The sequence below is a fragment of the Tenrec ecaudatus genome, chromosome 9, assembly GCF_050624435.1.
Source record: "Tenrec ecaudatus isolate mTenEca1 chromosome 9, mTenEca1.hap1, whole genome shotgun sequence".
Lineage (NCBI taxonomy): Eukaryota > Metazoa > Chordata > Mammalia > Afrosoricida > Tenrecidae > Tenrec > Tenrec ecaudatus.
In genome coordinates this window covers 75,112,058-75,134,606 of record NC_134538.1, presented here as the reverse complement: position 1 = coordinate 75,134,606, position 22,549 = coordinate 75,112,058, and the positions used below count along the sequence as shown (strand labels likewise).

Here is a 22,549-nt window from a genome sequence, read left to right as displayed (position 1 = left end):
ATTCCAAAACATAGAAAGCAATGAAAAATACTTCTATTATCTTCAAATTTAAAGAGAGTTTGACAGAAAACATAGTAAAATAAATTGTAGGCAAGTATGTCAAGTACCACATTTTACTATGAGTCAGCATTGACTCGATGGCAGAGAGCTTGGTTTTTGATTCTCAATAAGGTGAGGCCCTGGTGGCAAAATGGTTATGCACTGAGCTGTGACCTAAAAGGTCACCAGTTTGAAACTACCATGCGCTCCTTGGGAGACAGATGAGGCGTTCTCGGAAATTCAAAGGAGCAATTTATGGTCACTATGAGTTGGCACTGATTTGATGGCAATAGGTTGATTTTGTTTTTGTTTATCAATTAGTTAAATTACAATCAAAAACTAGTTTTTTGGTTGATCAAATCTTACTTTTTTAATCATTTTATTGGGAGCTCATACAACTCTTATCACAATCCATACATACATCTATTGTGTCAAGCACATTTGTTGCCATCATCATTCTCAAAACATTTGCTTTCTACTTGAGCCCTTGATATCAGCTCATTTCCCTCCTCCCTCCCCAATCTTACTGCTTTTCTTATATCTTTCAAAGAGAAGAAAAATTTTACCAAGTAAAATCTTCAATAAGACATCATTTATGAAACATTAGTTCTTAGGGAAAAAATGTAAGAAGTCATATATACAACTTATGAGAAAACTAACCTGCAAGAAGCAGGCTGTTTCATACAGCTGTTCCACAGTGCTGTCATTTAGTGCCATGTTACCCGTGTACGCGTAAGCTATTATTATCTGTAAAGTGGCCGCATCGACGTTCCGCAGGTGAACGTGTGTCTGTTTGCTTTCGCTTAGTCCACTCATGAACATGGCTCTACAGAAGGAAGGGAGAAAATAAGCAGTAAGAGTTAGGAGTCAAATAAAAATAAGACGAAGAAGACTAAGTAACACTACATGTTTATTCAAAGCATTTGTTAGCAGGTAACTTTTGAAGACTTTTGATGGAGACAAAAATATAATCCAATGTCAAATGTATCAGACTATTCCACTATGCCATTCGCAGTGAAAACATACACCTACAGTGTACTACTACTCAGATGTAAAAAGGAACTAAGTATTTACACAGACACTACAATACAGATCAAGATAAAAAACATTAGGTTCATCTGATTCCTTGGTTTGTATGGTGAGGGTCTTGGTTACATAAAACCTAGGTCATTGGCCTCATAATGTGTCTATTTCTGTTCTGAGACCTCCTGGGTCGTGGCACAGTGCCTGGGATCTCCAAAGTTCGGCCACTGAAGGGAAAAGGTAACTCAGGGTTTGACTAAATTTGTAACCTTGGATTTTGTATACCACCTAAGTCAATAGATCTCAAGAATATCTGCCAATCATTTGGGAAGTTTTGAAATTTTTCTTTTTATTATAATGAAGCATGCCACAAAATATATAATTTGCCACTTTAACCTATTAAGTGTTCATCTAATTCAGTGATATTAATTACATTCACCATATTGTGCAACCAACCTCCATTTTCAACTGCAATCAAGCAGCCCAGCCCTTAAATATGAACTATCCATTTCTCTCTCACCTGCGAAGCTTTCAAAGATACTAATTCTGATTCCCTAGCCCAAATCTGCTGAACCACATTTTCAGGTTTCAATTCCTGGAATGTCTAAGTTGTAAAAGAATTCCAGAGGACTCTGATAATTCATCAGATTTTGGAGCCAATGTTTGCAAATGGACCCTTCTAATTCAGACAAGCATATAAAATTAGATGGCCAATTCAAAGCTTGACTGGAAACAATTGTAGCACAATGAAGGTAGTGGCAGTTGAGACCCTGCTTCTGCAATCACCATGAGATGCGCACAATGAAGCACGTGAAGTGTCACGAGAGCTCATAGTAAACCTTCTCTGTCTACAGCCGCCACTGAAGAGGCTGCAGGAACAACGTTCATTGTGAGTCTCCATTTATGGAAGCGATTATTTGTAATAGAAATATACCAGTCTACTTCTAAGTCATGTTTTAAAATACTAAATAAAAATTTTAACCTAAGAGCAGGCAGAATACACATCAAGAAATTTCTAAATTCTAGTTTTCTATTCTTTTAATAAAACTGAAAATAAAGAGAAACTACTTTAAAAAGATGAAGTTATCGAAAAAGTCGAGAAATGAAAAGTTAAAGCTTTATTTCTCAAAATCAAAGTTCTGAGGTTCTAGAGCGACAATGTTAATTATTGACTATATCTGGCAAGGAATCTGGTAAAGCTAAAATGGTATCACACAATAGTCATAACCAATAAAGAGTGAAAAAAGAAATACACTTTTTCAAAAGAATTTAAAGTTTTTAAACCTGTCTAAACAGCATCAATTACCTCAAAATTTTTATCGAACCTATTGTAACAAGAGTATAAGCAATAACCCCTTTTATTTTAAAATAACCTAATTTAAAATTTTGAGTAAATTATTTGTTTTCTTCTTTAAAGAAAAAATAGTACCTTTACTCTTCCTATTTCCCAACATTAAGCCAATTATGTGCATTTACAAATTAATCAAAGATTAAAGTACGTACCTGAAATAAGAGCTACATGTTGCAAGAACCATCTTATGACAAGGAAATTCAGTGCCCTCAACAATTAACACTATGTCAGTAAGCAGCTGCTGCTCATAAAACAGTTTTAACTGTTCCAACAAGGACACAGCATATTCAGTATTGATCTGCCTCTCGTCTTGAGTGGACATGACTGTATTCCATTAATATATTCCGGGACAGATTAGAAATGTCAACCCTTAACTGATGAAAGGTCAAGTGAATGCTTCCGAAATGAAGAAAGGAGAGACTCTATGTGCTGTTATTTGCAGCATTCAGAACCAAGGCCAGCACATTCACTGATGAATCAGTTATCTTGTTATAGGCTTAGAATCACTCCGAGGTCATCCTGTGTTATGTAGCTTCTTCAAAGTTTTTCAACACAGCCTGCAGACATCAGATTCAAATTTTCCACTGTTGCAGCTCATGAAATAGTGTAACACAAGAGGTAGATTGTGTGGCAACATCCTATGGTCAGTGGATCCTCTGACGTAACTAAAAAGAAAAGCTCAGTTAGAGTGTGTAGACCAGTTCATTTTCAGACTACACTGTGCTTAAAATGTGAGCCTTAAATACAAGTTTTATGTATTTGAAGTGCAACTTAAGACATTACCATAACAAGGAAATATAAATAAATGAACATTATCAAACTCTTTCAAATTTAAAATATAGGCTGTAGAACGTTAACTACAAATTTAAGAAAACTTTTTGTCTGCTATACAAAACAACATCCCAGGAAATAAGGAACACATAAACAATCGTATTTCATAAATTCTTTAAAAATAGTTAAGATTACCAACAAAGCCAGCTCTCTTTGTTTACCATTTAAAAGCAACACATGATAATTTGAGATGGAGTGAGGCCTTCTCTTCTACAGAAATCTCATGTTGTAGCTACACTTTAAGTACATTTTGTTATCGACTCTTAAGATATATAGATAATTCAAATTATTTTGAAAGTATATGGCAAATTATTTCCAAAGTATAAGTGCTATTTTGTTTAACTTGCTGTTCAATCTTATGTATCTCTTTATATAATGGCTCCTCTCTAAGTTCTTTATTAATATAAACATAAAATGTATAATTTAATTGAAAAATACATTAATTAAATGGAGATATGTTCCTAACATAAGACTCCACATTATATAAATTACAAGTATTCACCAAATTTATACTAATTTTCATGGATTTCCAATCTAAATTCCATTAGCAGAATGATTCATCTGTAAGAATGACACAAAAATAGTTGACATTTGGGAGGATGTGCCAAGTTTACCCTCATGGCCCTACCAATATTAAAATATATCACAAACCTACAACAGACCCAAGTGCAAATAAGAAACTAGCTATGATAAAGAAAAACACTGTATGGAATTAGAAGCTATTATGCTAAGAAAAATAAACCAATCACAAAGATATATTGTCTTGCCTCAGATAAAAAGCATATATATATATAGAGACCAAAGTTTCTTAGTGGTTATTACAGTCCTGGTGGCATAATGAGTTTACAAAGTCACAAGATTACGAGTTCAAAACCACCAGCAACTCTGGAGGAGAAAGATGAGGCTTTGTACTTCAGTAAAGAGTTTACAGTCTCAGAAACTCAGAGGCAGTTCCACTCTGTCCTCTTAGGTTGCTATGAGTTCAAGTCAACTCAGTGCCAGTGAAGTGAGGGGGTGGGATGTGGAAATGCACCTTTATATGGAGTACATTAGTGTAACTGTTGTGAATAGGAAGGAATACATCTGTAAAAAGTTCAACTGGCAAAGTTGTGGGAGATACATAACAAAAGAGTAGCTACTACAGTTGCTTCTATACAACCAAAAACACCTCAGAGGATTGGTTCTTTGATTTGGATGTTTAGGGACATAATTTCATGAGACATTATAATTAACATTATATTAATTATAATACATATAGTGCTTCTATCTCCTAGTTATGTAACTGCATAGTGCTTGGTTTCTTAAATGCTTGCTAAAGACCATGCAAGGCACAATTACTTGGTGCAACAGAACAAGAAATTCAGCAATAGGAGAATATGGAATGTGAAGCAACCATCTTTACTCGAGTATAACCTGACCTGAATATCAGCTGAGGCACCTAATTGCACCACAAAAACTGCATTAAAAATGTGCTGAAAAACTCGGCTTCTACATGAGTATATACGGTAATTACCTCTATGAACAACTGCCTTATCTGCCACAAGACCAGAACTAGACGGTACTCCGCTACCACTACTGAACAGTTTGTTAAGTTTCCATAGAAGAACCCCAAGATTACAGACTTTCCTGAAAACCAGCCTTTCTAGAGCCATGAATGCTTGATGACCTCTGAAACTATTTTCCTGAGATAATCTTTAAACCTTAAATCCCAAATATTCCAGTCATAGTACAACCATATAATAGTTAGGTTCACTAGTTTAAAAGGGGTGTGTGTGTACTAATTCAAGTTTACAAGCTCTATATGGATCCTCATACAGCAAATTGAAAAATGGGAATCACACCCTCAGAGAGCCATGCATTTATGTAAATGAGGAACAACTAAGAAAAGATGGGTAAGAATGGTAGTACAACTTAAAGATTATAATCAAAGTCAATGTAGAAACTTGGATTACTGGATGTTTTACTGTTTATAACAAAATGAATTTTTAAAGAGAATTCCAGCTTTAAACTTTAATTCAGCTGTTTAACTTAAAAATGTTATTTGGAAATCAGTGTTTCCAACACATGGCAAAGGAATTACAAATCTGGAAAAAAGAGAGGGGAATCCCAAACAGAATGCTACTAATGTGTTAGTTATGATAAATTAGATGATCCTTAGTTCTCATAATTAGAAAGTCAAGTGCTTTTGACATCAAATTTATAAATTATTGAAGTCAACAATATTTTTCCTCCCTTAAGTATCTTTCATTATGTCAAGAAGATCACATTACTTCCGGCCAAACTATACTATTACATGAACAGCTAACTTGATATTAACTGTGAAGCTTCCAGCCAAGTTAACTATGTAAAGTAACCAAAACAGGTGCAAAGGATAGTGAGACTTTAGGTCACTTAAGGTAATGACTTTGCTTTTTTAGATCTGAAAGTCATCCTGCAAATCTAAGTTCTGCTACAATCTCTAAGGTTAGTAATACCTAAGGATACTAAAATCACTGGCTATTTCCACATTGATGCAGCAAGGTCCAGAATTATCAGGGTTTAGGAAAAACAAGCATTCTAAAAAATATTGGTTGGTATAAATTGACACTGATATTCACTTATTCAAAACTATTGGGAAAATATGCTGTGGAATTTATAATTTTTCAGTTTATAGCAGCAATATGGTATATGTAATCATGTACCAAACAAAACACAAGTAGGTCTGAGGCAGCAATCCATAATTGAGCCCATTAATGTCTTTGCTGCAGGAATTACAAATGGTATGAAAAAGATGATATATAGTCTCATGATATTTCAAACCAAGTTTTGCTGGAAAATGACTTGATTTTCAGACTTCTGAATTTCAGAAAGAGTGAGGTCTTATAAACAACCAAACAAATTAAACTGCCCCTTGAGTTTCTGAGGTTTTATGTCTTTATGGGAGCAAATTGTCTCAGCTGGTGCACATAATCCACTATGCAACCAAGGCTCCTACTGAAGTCTTACTGAACACATAATGTAGATGCATGACACCTTTTAACCCATTGATTCTACTTCTAGAAATTTATAGAACGTATATATACATTAATAAACCAAAGCTGCAACTCCAATTACAGGTCTCAAAATTGTCCCACTCTATATTTAAAACAGGTGACAGCAACTGGCAGTCAGGGTGGATTTAGTTAACGCTACTGGACCCCAGAATTTGCAGCCTGGCTATACAAACTCAGTCTGATTATTTCATTAACCATATATTACTCAGGTTTTTTTGCAGTGACTTTTTGTGTCCATTTTTTTGGATTTTACTACATTGAAGAAATTACATGTAAATAACTAGTATGTTAAAACTATTCTTCCAGAAAATTACATAGTGGGCCAGCTTTAAGTAATTCCCATTGTCACTGCTTTTAGGACATCCTTGGTTCTTACTTCTTTCCCCTGTAATCCAGGGTACATTTTCTTCATGGTGAGCTGTACAAAGTAACAATTCTCTTAATCTTAAAATAGGCAGAAAAAGTAACTTTGACATCACACCAAACAAATATACTTAAGACATTTACCTAGTATAACAATTCAAAACAAAAATATACTTCATTGCTCTGGGAACGTAAGACTTTACAAGACATTAACTAGAAATAAAAACATAAAATTTCAATGACTAACCAACAACCTTCAAATGTTAATTTCCCCCTTTCAACAATTATAATTTTATGTTTCATTTTATATGTAAAATTAGCTTCAAAGTTAATTATACATTCTGGTAGCTGTAAAATCTGTATCTCAAATGGATCAATTCTCAGGCCCAAAAATGGTTATTTCTATTATAAACTAATGGCTACTTAGACAAATTTCCACTAATATTTACCAAGTGCCGATTGTACTTTTAGTAGACAAATTGAAGGTTATCAACCACTCAAAAAAGAAACTTACTGCCATCAAGTTGATGCTGACTCACAGCAACCCAATAGGACAAGGTAGAACTGCCCCTGTGAGTTTCTGAGATTGTAAAATTTTTTTGCATTATAAATTTTATGGCCCCTTTGGGTTATATTCTTTTCATCCCCAAACAAAACCACATCCTGCTCTGGGGAGATTTAAGAGGCTGTCCTACACTCTCCCAGGAGCAGTAAGAAAGGCTGAGGCTGGGGGACTGGGAAGGTTTTTTGTTGGTCCCCACTCTACTGACCCTCCCCCTTTAGACACGATGGTATTAAGTGAAGTCTAAGCTGATCCCTACTCTTATTCTCCTCATCCACTCATCCTTTAACAAACTCAAAACAAAAAGTCTTCACTACTAAAAATTAATCAACACAAACTTTTGGGTGTTAGGGGCACCGGTTTGGATAGGAGGTTAAAGTTCACCAATGGAAGAGGTAAAGGAAGGCAAGTGGAAGAACCATCACCATTTCTGTTGAATTCTAGGATCAACTGTTTGTCCACCTCATCTGCTGGCAAGTGCACACAGTGGACTCCTGAGCCTTGGATGAAGCAGTTCTTCACTGATTACAAGTGAGGGTATTTCTCTGGTCTGTAACACTGATGTTAATTTAATGTTGAGATAAGCTACTGATCCACAGAATGGAGCATTCCACAGATGCTCAGGTCATCTTTGAGTTCCACAACCACATCCTTTCCCACAAGGGTCTTGAAAACAGAGGAGCATGTCATGGGCTGCGGCCAGACAGAAAAGGAGACGAACCAGTGCTGTGGGCTATCGGGCAATGCATGACAAACCCCTGTGTGGGGCAGGCTAGTGTCACTCGGGAGTAGTCAGAGGCACAGCAGCATGCTCCAAGTGAATGAAAAATGTGCAGCAGACCTCCTGGCTAGAAGAAGAGTCGGGCTAACAGGCTTGACTATAACTGGGAGCAAAAAGCCCGTCTTTCTCCCTCGAGTAGCTGGTGGCTTCAAACTACTAACCTTGTAGTTAGCAGCCCAAGGTGTAACCACTACATCAACAGAACTCTTTGCCAACCACTAAAGCTCCTAAATACCTAATGCATTTGCAATTACTCTTACTCAAGGTTGGGCCCCCCAAAACCATGACTCATTTTAAAGCATTTAATGGTGTTTAAAAAACCAATTGAGACAATCTCAAAAGTCAAAAGGCCAAAGAAATAGGCACGCAGGAGTGAAGAAACATTTTTCTTGAAATTTAACTATCCCGATCTTTTACTCCCAACTTTTTGATGCAGAAATGTGTGTAAGAAATTTCATACATTTTGTCATAAATTATAGTATAAATTTATGAAAGGCAGTTGACATTTAGCCTCTTTGCTAACAGTGGTTCACAGTAGACTTTTCAATCCCTCTTTGAAAAAAATAAACATTTTATTATGCAAGTTTACAGAGCAGATCATCAATTTTACCTTCAATAGTACATATAGTTTTTTCAACTCACCCTTTCTATTTCCCACAATGTACCATCATTAATCCAAGTCCTAACATGTTTCCTGTTTTCATCCTTCCTTCTTTCCTAACCCTCTGAACTTTGACCTGAAGTAAATGCTGCCCTTTGATCTTAAATGGTGATTATTCTAACAGGAAGGCGAACTCAGTTCCAGACCTGAAGGGTGACTAACGACCATAATCTCTCAGGATTCCACCAGGTTCATCTAATCTTTTTCAAACCTGTTGAATTTTATTAATAAATGCAGTAATTTGTTAAAACATTAAAAAAATAGTACGCTATGCTTCTTTTAGAAACAAACGATTTGAATCCGTCAAGGATACCAAAACTCCTGCTTTGGCATTTGTGAATACAACAGCACATTCTTCAGTAAGGGTTAGAGATGGAAACAATGTCATTAGAAAAGTGTGGACCTAGATGGCAAACACACTGAGAAACAATAGATTTGTTTGTTTTTCTTTTACTAAGTGTTTCTATATTTTGCAGCAACACTTTTGAACATACATGTATGTGTGTGTCCACTTTTCACCTGAAGTATTTCAACATCTTTCCTAATCATACAACTGCTTTCCCTAAATCCTTCTAGTTAAGTGGATTTCTGAAACTTTTCTAAAGATTGAGTTGCATGTACTTTAGAGATCCATGAATATCCTTTATTAAAGTTTTTAAAACAGACATCCCTCCCAAAAATAATTTGAAAAAAAAATACACAATGGGGAAAAAAACAATAGGTTCTAATTGATTGCATTTTCTATTAATCAAATACAACAATATCACGATACATTGAAAATTCTGAAGATGTGCATAATATAATGCTTATGCAGACACTTGTGACACAAGGACCAAGAGCCTTGAGTGGGAAATCACTGTTCCATGCCACAGTTCATGGTACCCAAGGGCTTCGAGATCAAAAGGGAAGTGGTACACAGAACACGGTCCACAGTGAAAACTGCGAGTTTAGATTAAGCAGTCCCTTGTTTGTATAAGGCGTTCCAAACGTGCTCAACTACTAACTGAAGGATTGGCAGTTTGAACCAACTCAGAGGTGCTTCAGCTTCTGAAAGATTGCAGCCAAATGACCACGATTGTTTTATTCTAAAGTCGGCTCGCCAGGGGCAATTGAAATTGTCTCAACCACAACTCAACAAAACAATGGGATTAATAAAAAAATTCTTTATGCTAAAGCTGGGAAATAAAACATATTCCAGAATAAAAACATATCAATTCATATAAAAATTAAATGGGGTCACATAAACAAATATAATGAAATTAAAAATCTAGTAAAGCAATGGACTTTAAAATAAAAATGAAGTGTTCTTATCCCTTAAGATTTTTTTCTAAGCTGAGCATGTTCTTGCTTAGTTTACTTGATGGCATGGCAAAAATAACAGCAAATAGTAGCAAAATTTAAAATAAAATACTATACTGCAAAGATTATCTGAACTGTTAAAAGTAGGATATGTATAAAATAGTAGAGATGATTGAGAAAAAAATATAATAAGAAATTTTACATGTAATATATTTTCTCTAGGATACTCAAATCTCCAAAAATATGTTGAGCTAGAATCTGCCACACACAAGTTTCAAGCAAATACTGTTATTAAATGCTAATCAGGATTAAACAATTCAGAGACATATATAATTTTACTAATTTGAAATTTCATTGAAAAAAAAAAGAATACTTAAAAAATGTATCACACTTCTTATAGAAAATTATTTCAACAGGCTTTCCTCCTTCTTAGCCCTATAACGCCAAGTGCGATGTTTTTGTAACATTTAATTAAATTTATATATTAATATATTGCTAACTCTGAAAGTAAACAAAAAATTTTCCTGAAATTAAAAATTCAGGCATTATAGGGTTAATGTAACTATCTAAAATAAATCTTCGTAGATTTAACCTTGTCTTTCAATTTCAACACAAAGTAAGAAATTCATAAAGTATTTGTATTCTAGAAATTGAAGCTGGTCAACTATAGTAACCATATAGATAGGAGTTTAAGTTCTTAGGCTGCAAAAATCAAAACTTCCCTGAAAGTAAATCTGCAGAGCAAATATTTAATACTCATAATTAAATGGAAATAATAATTTTTCTGACTATATGTACTTGAAAAAAAAGGAATCAAGATTGACTAGCAAAAGGTACAACACAGGAAAATTCCTTCTTTAAATTAAAAAAAAATCCATATAACATTTAGATTCTAGATGTTGATGGAAATGTTTCCTTTTGTATGCTTTTTTTGAGGGGAGGTGAAGAGGCAGCCTAGATGCACTTTATTTAAAAGGAGAAGCAAATTTGTCTAGTGTTAACCAGGCAAAATTTAGAGAACCAAGGAAATAATGACTTCAGTACCTTCTGAATGTAAAGTTGGTTATCACCAGCAATTAACTGGATGGTGAGGCGGGTTGTGAATATGATCTATACAGAAAGCTCAAATGATCCTGATTATTCAGGAATTCCATATTTATACATTTTCCTACTGACAAAAAGTCTTTTGTAACCCCATCATCATCATATTTTAAGTGCTTTTTGTGGTCATTTGCAGGCAGGCCTAGATGAGCAAGAAAAAATTGAGTCATCTACAAGAATGGTCCCAGTTGAACTTGACCAAAAGACCTCTTGTTTTGGTCTCATGCACTAAGGCAGTGGTTCTCAACCTTCCTAATGCCGTGACCTTTTAATACAGCTCCTCATGTTGTGATGATCCCCAACCATAAAATTATTTTCACTGCTACTTCATAACTGTAATTTTGCTACAGTTATGAATCCTAATACAAAGATCTTATATGTAAGTTATATTTTCATTGTTACAAATTGAACATAACTATAGTGATGAATCACGTTATGCAATTATATATTGTGAAATATTGATTTCTAATGACAAATAAATTAAATTTTGTCTTGAGGCCTGCTGTAGCATGGGTAACAGTCTTTGCGCTGTGTACTCGTATGTGGGCGTATCTGCATGTGAGAGGACCTACCTGGAGATGGATAAAGGAGCGGTGTCTCAGTTCCTAGGACCATCGGAAATAAGTGTGTTCCAATGGTTTTAGGGTCTCAACCCACAGGTTGAGAACTGCATTAAGGGTCCATTCCATGCCACATTTTTCTTGTTGCATTTTTGTTGATTTCATTAGTCACAATGGTCCCCAAGTATAGTGTAAGGTGTATGCTTTACAGAGAAAATACATTAGAGAGCTTCATTTGGGCATCAGTCATGTTGCTGAACCTAAGGCTCAATGTTAACAAATCAATGGAACCCAAAAACCTATTGCCACTGAGTTCGATACATGGACCTTATAGGACAGCAGTTCTCAACCTGTGGGCCGAGACTCCTTTGGGGGTCAAACGACCCTGTCACGGTGGCAAAATTACAGTGATTAAGTAGTAACGAAAATGTTATGGTTGGGGTCACCACAACATGAGGAACTGTATTAAAGGGTCGCGGCATTAGGAAGGTTGAGAACCACTGCTATAGGACACAGGACTTCTAAGGCTTTTTATTCTTTCTAATAGCAGACTGCCAAATCTTTCTTCTGCAGCACAGCTAGTGGGCTCAAACTAAAGGATGACTGGATCTAGCCACCAGAGCTTAATCTAAGCCACCAGGGCTCCTTAAAAAATGAGAGTCTAAGTAAAAAAAAAAACAAACAATTTTACTACAGAGTGTAAGTCAAAAAAGTACTGCTATAAAATAATTAAAAACCTTTATTAAACAACGATCGTGTGAAGCTATTTATTGTTTCTCAATATATCCATGTCTGAAGATGGTGTTTCCATCTCTCCAATCTTTCCCACAAAGAATTATACTCTGATTTACACAAAAAAAGGGCAGTTTAAGCAAACTCCTTTCAAATGTTGTTTGAATTTGGGGACCATAGTAAGTGTGAAGAGGCAACGTCAGGACTGTAGGGTGGGTGGGTGCATGGTTCATACAACAAACTTCTCATAGGAGATAGCCCCTTTACCCTTCAAAAAATGACTGCTTGGTTTTCCTGGCCTTTTCCTCACCAATGCTGTTCTTGATTTTAACATCTTCAATAAGCCCCTGTAAACCACCCTATATCCTTCAAGAAAATCTATCATGATTATTGCCTCTTAGATATATTTAAAAGGTTACCATAACCTTCTGAGCTGATGCCTACCTAACTGCTTCCAATTTAACTGGCCCAGCTACTCCATCCTCTCAGTAGCCACTCCTCGACTGGATCTTGCTCTTTGGACCATATTGGTATATTCATTCCATAACCATAACCTCTTTAATAGCTTCAATTTTGCTTAAAAGATTGATGGAAAGATTAACTCTTTCCCTGCCTAAGTTACAATTTAATAAAAGAAAGACCAGCCCTTGGCGGTAGCTGACTTTCACATAATACTTTTGGCACCCATCAAGAAGGAAAGCTTGCTGACGCCAGCATGTTTGCTTAAAACGGAAACTCGTGAACCATGTGAGGGACCCCAACTTCAGTAGTTATCACATGAGTAGTAAGTCTATGGTCTTTTTCTACCAGTTTCTTCATTCATCAAGGTTGATGGTCTTCCCTGTACTGGCTCATTTTGAAAGTTTTCTCTTACATTAAATGCATCCATCCAAAAATTGTTTTATGTATGAGAACAGTACTGTAAATTTGTTGCACAGCTTCAGTGATATGGGAAAATATCCATTTGAGTGTTAAAACTTGGATATTATCCTTTATTTTAAAACTGATTTTTTTTTCCCCCGTGACATTTTTCTTTCTTTCTGGAAAGGCATCCTAAGTAAGACAAGCAGGTAAGTGTACTACTGAGAGAACTTGTCTGAAGTCATCCACAAATTGTAGAGACATATTTAAATGCTTTGCTTGAAATAAACCCAGGCACTTATGAACTGGGACCCTAAGAACAGTAATGTTTTACTTGCCCTTTTGCGAAGTAAGTATGTATCGATCTTTAAAGAGAAGCACACAGAAATCAAAGTTAGCTATTGACTAACTGCAGTGAATAATGTGAATCAACACTATATGGTGGGGATGAAACCTTGATAAAAGTGATCTCCGTAATAAAAAGGCAAGGAGTTAGGTCATTCTCTGTATGACCTGAAAATCTGAAGAAGTGTTGTCCTTGCAATGAGGTGCCTTGGCTACACATGGTTACACATTGGGGTGCTAAACACAAGATCAGCAGTTCAAAACCACCAGCTGCTCCACAGAACTTCCTACTCCCATAAAGAGTTAGTTTCTCTGAAAATGATGATGGCAACATATGTACAAATGTGCCTGACACAATGGATGAATGGATGGATGGATGGATGGATGGTGATAAGAGTTGTACGAGCCCCCAATAAAATGGTTAAAAAAATTAAAAGTTACAGTTTCACACAGAAAAGCAGTTCTACCTGTCTTATAGGGTCACTATGGGTCCAAATAGACACCATAGTAGCGAGTTTGATATCTCCTTATGCCAAAAAAAAAAAAAAAGTCAAAATAGAATGAAAATTGTTGAAAAGAATCCAATGACTCTGGATGCTGTGTGCTGCCAAAAAGTTAAGAGCAAGAATTGTGCGGTTAGGTTGAAAGCCTAGTTCTACAACACATTGGTAATCTGACCCTTTTTATGTACTCTCTATGCCTCAATTTCTTCATTTGTAAAATAGAGGAATAAAAAATACACATCTTTTCAATTGCTTAAAGATTAAATGAAGTTCTGAAAGAGCTCAACATGCACTTTTGTGATTGTTTTTCTTACTGCGCTCAACTACTAAACCCACACACCTACAGCAGATCGAGGGATTCCAATATACTTTTCACACTACATGAATGGGATTTCACATAGAGTAGGTCATTCAAAGTTTTTAAACTACTTGGGTTGTATAAATCATGAAAACAAAATATCTCAATGGAAATCTATCTTGAAAAGGCTGATGTCAATGCACAAAAACGAAATAAAAACCTGGAAGATCCAAGTCATAAAACAAGCCTTTCTTCGTTTCAAAAAAGGGATAAGCTTCTCCTTAGTGAGGACAAAATACTGGTGCCGGGAAGAGTTTATTTTCAAGTTATTGAAAATCCACAACAGTTGAGAACGTTTGGAAAAACACTATTTGGTCCTGAGATTTTTGTTCAACCACTGTACTACACAAATACAATTTTCCAGAATTGTGACAAATATCCATTAGAAAACAAGCACATAGGTGTCTTTTGAAAGCACGATTAATTACTAGTTAGATAAAGTTTAGGCTAAGTTCTTCATCTCTGGTTAATTCTGAGTTTAGGTCTAAATTTCTTCTTCCTGTCACATCGAAGACTGCATGGCTCTATCAGGGTTATTAATTCTCATTACCCTAAGTAAATTCATATCAAATATAAGATTCTGTACACATTTGATGAATAAATTATTTAAAAAAACTAAAGAATTACATAAAGGACATGCCATCTGTGATCACATATCAGATATCACTTTTTTTTAATTTTACTAAACCATTTTATTGGGGGCTCTTACAGCTTTATAATAATCCATACCTCACTTGTATCAAGCATACTTGTATAAATGCTGCCATCATCATTTTCAAAATAATTTCTTTCCATTTGAGCCCTTGGTATCAGCTCTTTGTTTCCCTCCCTCTTCCCTCACACCCACCCTATGGGCCCCTGATAAATTATAAATTAGTATTATGTTCATATCTTACACTACCCACTGCCTCCCTTCTCCCACGTTATTCTTGTTCATCCTCCAGGGGGAGGGGGTATTATACGTCAGTACAGTTTTCTTTTTTTTTTTCAGCTTTGCCAAGTAACTTATTAAGAAAACTGGAGAAAGATGGGGTAAGGTAAAACGTTATTTACTCAGAACTTCATTTTCTACCAAATCAATTATCTTTTAAATCACAATAGAAAATATGTCCCATATAGCCACACATACTCACAAAGTTATTATGGGAATAGATATTTAGCAATGATTAAAACTAAAGGTAAAAGATGAATACTTAATAGATTGCCAACACCTACCTACGGAGGTTACTGTATGTCAAGCCTTGATAGTATGGGAGTTTGGTAGAGAAAATAAATGTAAGCTATCTTTGGAAATTCCATGAAAAGGCTTCACAAAGAGTCTATTAACCACAAACAAAATTATTTGGGTTTCTAAAGACCAAGAAGAAGAAATCTAAATAGAAATTAAGGAAATCATTCCACTTACAATAGCATCTACGAGAATAAAATACCTAGGAATGATCAATTGAACCACAGGCATGAAGGAAGACTATAAACACTGCTTTGTCTAGTCATTGTTATTGCTTTGGTAGTGTTGTTTCCTGTTTACGTTTTGTATGGTTTTTCTGAATAGGTAAATCTATAGAAACAGTTAACTGGATTAATAATTACCTAGGGTCACGGCAGGAGAGATTGGGGGAAAATGGAGAGCTAACGAGTATGAAAAGAAAATGTTTTGAAATTAATTATGGTGATGACTGCACTTTTAATATGAATGATTAAGCTGGGTGATAGGAAGCATATGCCAATAAAACCTTTTCTTTCAGACTCCAGGAGGAAAAAGAAGGCATACCAATACGAATGCATTTTCTTTTGGGGGGCAAAAAAATTGCTAAAAAAGATTAAAAAAGAAGACTTAGACTACAAAAAAGACTTAGTTCATTGAGGAGGTATTCCATGTTCATGGATTAGAAAATTCAAGTGTTAAGATGTCAAAGCTACTCAAAGAGATCTATAGATACGATGCAATCCAAATGAAAATTCCAACAGCCTTCATCAGAGACGTATTCTCAATTTCATAAGAGACCATAAATCGTTAGAAAAGAATAAAGTAGGAAGACTCTCATAACCTGATTTTAAAATGTGCTATACAACTACAGTCATAGAAACATGTGTCTATAACAAAGGACACAAAAGACAATGGAATATAATTTAGAGTCCAGGAATAAACCCCACATGGTCAACAGGTATTTGACAATGGTGTTCAATGAGAAAAACAATCACTTTAATAAATATTGCTGGGTAAACTGGATTTCCACATACAGAAAAATGAAACAAATGATTGCCTCACGCCAGACACAAAAACAAATGGATTAAGAACTACAGTGTGCAAACTAAAACCATAAAACTCTTAGAAGAAAAAGCAGAGGCAATTCCTTGCTTTCAACAATGGATTGTCTAATATTACAACAAACGCACAAACAGCAAAGACAAAAACAATCAGTGAGAGACTTCATAAAAATAAAAACTTTGTTCCTCAAAAGAGGTTACCAAAAAACTTAAAAGACTAGGAGCATATCTTTGGAAACTACACGAAGAGGCTTCACAAAGTTTGTTGAAAAATGGAACTGAAATATAATGGAATTTTTTCATGAAACGTTTTAAAGTGCTCTAGTTCATATCATCAAGAATCTAATGAGCAAAATATATGTAAAACTTCAAAGCAAAAACTTAACTCAATCACAAAATAGACAAAAAAACTTGACTAGACATTTCTCCAAGGAAGGCATTCAAATAGCCATCAACCATGTGAAAAGGTTTGTCCATCAAACATGCAAATAAAAACCTCAGTGAGATATCGATTCACTCCCACTAGAATGGGGGGTGGCCCTGTGGGTTATGCATTGGGCTATTAATCTTAAGGCTGGCTATTCAAATCCACCAGCTGTTCTATGAGAGAACAATGAAGTTGTTTGCTCCCTTAAATATTTAGCTTTGGAAACTCTTTACAGGGTTACTATGAGTTGTAATCATCTAGATTACAGAGGGGTTTTAGAGCAAGATTAAAAACAAATGTTGCTGAGACAGGATATGGGGAGATAGGAATCTTATTCATTGCTCAGGAGTTCCGGTGGCACTGTCAGTAAAGCTTTGGTACTGCTAACCATTATGTCAGTGGTTCAAAGCCATCAGCCACTCCTTGGGAGAAAAATTAAGCTATCTGCTCCTGTAAATATTTGTCTCAGAAACTCTATATAGCCGCTGTAAGTCAGAATTGAATTGACAGGACTTGAGTATCCATTGCTGTTGAGAATGTAAAATGGTACAGCTACTGTAGAAAAGGGAGATGGTTCCACAAAAAAACTAAGAATTACCATGACCCAGAAATTCCACCCCCCCTCCTAAAACTATGTATTTAAATTGTTTTATAAAACAACCTTTATCACCTTGAGAGTACGCTCCATTACACTTAATACATTGGTCAAACCTGTGATTCCATTCTTGGAAACATTTTTCAAACTCATCTATTTGGATGGCTGACAGCACTCTCCATTTTATTCTTCACCTCTGCTACACCATCAAATTGCTGTCCTTTCATGGCCCTCTTCATTTGCGGAAACTAAAAAGAAGTCCCACTGAACAAGCTCAAGTGAGTCAGGTGCACGGGGCAAAGAGAGGCATGCTGATTTTTGCCCAAAACTGGCACACTGAGATGGCTGCGTGAGCAGGTGCATTGTTGTGGTGGCAAAACCAGTCCCCCAGCTACTACAAACCAGGCCTTTGTTGTCGCACACTGTATGCTATATTTTCAGAACCTCTAAATAGAAAGCTTGATTAACAGTCTGACCTTATGGAATGAACTTCAAATGCACTAAGAATCAACATTTTCGCCCATTCAGAAGTTGATGGACATCCAGAACAAGGTTTGTCATTAATCGACAGCTCACCTTTTTTGAAATGAGAAAACCACTCATACACTTAAGTTTTTCCAATAGCGCTATCCTTGTAAGCCGTATAATATCACAACAGTGCTGCATTTTTCCCTGAGTAGAAAACAAAATTTCACAGCCGCATACTGTTCTCGTAAGCAAAACTGCTTTTACAAAAAAATTCACTGTGACCAGAGAGAACCTTCCCAGGCTACACCACTGGGTGCACTAACGCAGAGCAAGTTGCTGGATGCTAGCCTAATGGGAAAAATGGGTACAGAAGATTTGCTCCGCCTGGCTCAATTCTGTTTTTTTAGGGGGGGTACCCCTTCATATACTTGAGACTTCAAAGCAGACTCAAAGAGGCTTACCTGTGTCATCACAGCAGTATTCATAATAGCCAAAAAGCAGAAGCAACCTAAATGACCCAACAGATGAATGGATAAACAAAATGTAGTACAATTACTTCTCAGCCAGTAAGAGAAATAGTCTTGCTACACTACAGTGTAGATGGGGCTGGTAGACATAGTGCTAAGCAAAAGAAGTCAATCATTAAAGGACACATTATCTGACCTCACTTCAAGAAAAACAGAGACAAGAAAAGGCAAATGTAAAAAGAGCAGTTTATTAGTGGTTATCAGATGCTTGGGGTGTGTGGGGGCGAAAGGTGGTAAATGATGGAGAAGTCACACTACAGACAGGCTTGCACAGGCCATTACTGTAATTACTGTCAATAAGTTGCACAACTATAAAAAGTTGAATTGGAAAAACTTGTGATAGCTATGTTTACAATAAAACAGTAACTATGGAGACAGCTTCTGTATAGTTAAACATCTCATGGGAATTGTTTTTTGGAGGTTTAGGGTCATGGTTTCCGGGACATCCCAGTTAATTGGCCAAATAATGTATTCAGTACTTTTATTCTACCTCTTGGTTGGCTGCTTAGTGCCTTAATATCTTGCAAAAGGCCACCCAAGGTACAAACCTTGGTCTCTATTCATAGAGTGAGCAATGGGAAGAGTATATGAAATGTATGACTAACTAATTCCATAAACAACTGCCTCATTTGCCAGAACAGAAAACCAGCTACCGTTAGTAAACATTATGGGAAAAGATTCTATAGCAGAATCCTGATCAAAAGTGGGGGACTACCAAAGACCAAAATTCCAATTCTCCTGAAATCCAGGCTTTCCAAAACCACAAAGGCTTGATGAACCTCTTAAACTATTGTTCTGAGATAATCTTTAAACCTGAAATCAAAAATACTCCAAGGTATCCTAATGTCAACACCGTGCATTATACACTTTTAAAGAATTATCTATACTAAATTAAACTGAAAGATTGGATAGGAACTCAGGGAGCAGTGAATTTATGTTAATGAAGGAAAAACAAGTCAGAAAAGCAAAGTGAGAATGGGTCACAAATGGAAGGATATAATCGATGTTACTAAAATATAGACAGAAACTATTGGTGTTTTGTGATGTACATTCTCAACAAAGAAAAATAAAATTTTAAAAATACTCTGATGTATAATCCCAAAAGAAAAATAAATTTTAACATTTAAAAACCTTTATTAAATCATTACTATTTTCATTATATATCCTACAATAATACCTTCTGCACATACAGAAAAAGCTTTACTACAAATTCCTGGCAAGAGAACCAGGTTTATAGTTAAATTACTTGATAACCTGTCAATTATAAGGTTCTGAGCTATCCAAACACCACCAAACTAAAAAAGATGAGGGCTTTTGGAACTCACATTCATGTATTTCATGACAGCAAGACTATCCTTTTTCTTGTCTTAGGAATGTGGGCAATGGGAGGGGGATGTTATCCAGATATATTCCTAAAATGTTTGGAAGAAACAAAAGTTGTGTTTTTAAGATATGAAGCTTTTAACTTCCTAGGACTTATCATGTACTGTTTGGAGCGTATGACACTTTCCTAACCAAGAGGAAGGCAAACTATGGAGGAAAAGAATTTAATGAGTACCTTTACTCTCTCCCACCCCTTTGCAGGCCCTGGGAAGTTAACCTATTTTATGGTAATGCTTCTTACAGGAGCAAAAAGAGAAGTTACAGTACTCCTAAACTCTTCCTCCCAAACCCTGTTTTAAGAAAACATCATTGTTTGGAAACATGTGGACTAGAGAGCAGGGGAGGTAAAGAGTCTTCAGTTACTGACAATCACCCTTGAGGACCTCAGGGCCCAGTCTCAAAAGGCTCCAAATAAACACCGGACAAACAAAAGATCAAAGTGAAAAAATAAACATGACATTAGTTAGCAGCCAGGCAGAAATAACAAAAAAAAATTCCACATCACCCAGATAGGAAAACAACTGAGTTTGGCTTTTCCAATTGCCATTAGGTCAGGGGGAAAGTCCTTACCAAAGGTTAACTGAAATAAACCATTCACACCAGCAAGAGATTTGCATCCTTACTCCTGGGGATCAGCCAAAAACCCCAGAAGCAGGAGGAGGGTGGAACAGCCCGATCCTTATTAGTTCCCTCGATGGAAGAAAAGATTATTTTGGTCAGCCCACACGGCTCCATAGGGTTTTGTTTTCCAATGCCTGACAGCTCGGTGCGCCAGGCGAACAGATTCAAGTAAAAACACTCGGCCAGCCTGTCCCCTCCGGTCTTTACAGGGCTTAACTGATGGAGAAGACAGGGATTCCACACAACCAGTTTCCTTGCAAGTTAATTTTTGAATACATGGGCTTGCTTTTCTATTTTCACCTGGAGCAAGCCGTCGTGGCGGCGACATGATTTTACACATCTCGACAGCGATCTCGATGTGGCCTGTTGAGTGGCTATTTTGCGCCCTTGGGTCGTGGTAGCTCTAAAGCGAGCGCTTCGCTAGCTAAGCCCGGACGGAGCGGGGAGAGAACGTTAACGCCGAATAACGCCCGACAGCCACTGTGGGAGGCTCTTCCACGCCACGGCTTCTCAAGCCCTGGGGAGGGCAGAGCGAGGGAGTGGAGTTCAACTAAGTGAACGACTCCGGTCGACGGTAAACACCGCACACGGTGCTCCGTCGCAAGGGGCAGCTCCCGCGGTCCGTGTGACTCGGGCGAAGGCCATTAATGGAGCCTCGGTGCATCTAGACCTTTCTTGGTCATTCCAGATGTGCCAGCGAGGAGCAGCAACAACAACAACACACGGGCTGGCGCGTCCCCCGCCCACCATCTCGCGAAAAGCCTGGGAGCCCTGGAGGGAAGCAGCTGCGCTTCGGGCAGCGGCGAGCGCCCGCGGGGGTCCCGGCGCCGCCGACCGGAAACGCCCCCGCAGCCCCGGCCTCGGGATCCGCCGGGAAAGCAGCCGCCCGCCTCGGGGCCACCGCGGGCTGCGGAGGGCGGCGCCGCCTCCCGCGCCCCTCCCCCGCCCCCGGCGGAAGCACCTCAGGTTTGAAAGATGCCGCCGCCGCCGCCACGGCCGCCCCCAGCCCCGCGCCCCACAAAGGGCCCAGCCCCTCCCGCCGCAGCCCTGCTCCCCACAGGTCGCCGCAGGCCACCCCCGCCCGCGCCCTTCCTCCCGCCCGGCGCGGCCGACTTCTCCTCACCCGAGTCCCTCGGTCCCGGGCGGTGGGATCGGGTCCGACCGGCGGCCCCCAAGACTCTGGGCCCCTCGGCTGAGGGGCGGGGGCGTGGCGTGGCGCTCCCGCCGCAGCCAGCCGGGTCTCAAGTCCGCCTCCCGCCGAGGACGGCGGGCGCCGCCGTCTCCTCTCCCTTCCGGTTCCCCCGCGAGCCCTCCCTCGCTCGGCCGGTCCGGCGCGGAAAGCGGCGTCGGCGGCGGGCGCTCTCTTCAGGGCCCGACTCCTGCCAGACTCCTCCCCCGGGAGCCGCGCCGCCCCGTCAGCCCCGGGGCAGCTAACGCCGCCGCCCCGCCCCCGCGCGCTCGCCCCCTGCGCGGCCCCGTCGGCCCGGCCGGAAGGCGCGGGCGGCGTGCGGGGCCCACGCCGAGCGCGCGCGCCCGCCGCCCCGCTTCCCTCCTCTCCCCGCCGGAGCGCGCCCGCCGACGGAAGCGGCAGTTTTGCAGTTTCCCGGGTTTTCGAGACACCCTCCCCTCCGCGGCCCCCTCCACTCCTCCTCCGCCCTCACTCCACGCTCCCCCCGCCCTTTTCCTTTGCAGGAGCCCACCGGAAAGCCAAAACAATTGGGTCCGCGCAGGCGCGAGGAGGGAAGCGGAAAGCGCAGGCTGGGCGGGGGCGTCGGGGTGACGGGGAAGCGTTGGTGAAGGGGGTTCCCGGGAAGGGTCACCGGAGAGCCCGGGCGGGCCGGCTGAGGGGAGGCCCGCG

The 22,549-nt window shown here is 38.5% G+C and overlaps 1 protein-coding gene across 2 annotated transcripts in view; it reads right to left on the bottom strand.

Annotated features, from left to right (window-relative positions):
- The window catches only part of KBTBD2 (kelch repeat and BTB domain containing 2), a 28,336-nt gene that overhangs the window by 5,394 nt on the left and 393 nt on the right, over positions 1-22,549 (bottom strand). Inside the window, exons 1-3 of one of the 2 annotated variants that reach the window (XM_075558207.1) lie at positions 21,815-22,097; positions 2,566-3,078; positions 700-865 (exon numbers count right to left, since the gene is read on the bottom strand). In XM_075558207.1, coding sequence (XP_075414322.1) covers positions 700-865; positions 2,566-2,735 — 336 coding nt within the window. In that variant the 5' untranslated portion in view covers positions 2,736-3,078; positions 21,815-22,097. Of the gene's footprint in view, positions 1-699; positions 866-2,565; positions 3,079-21,814; positions 22,098-22,549 lie in introns of those variants that run through there. The other variant, XM_075558208.1, reaches the window with a different exon arrangement.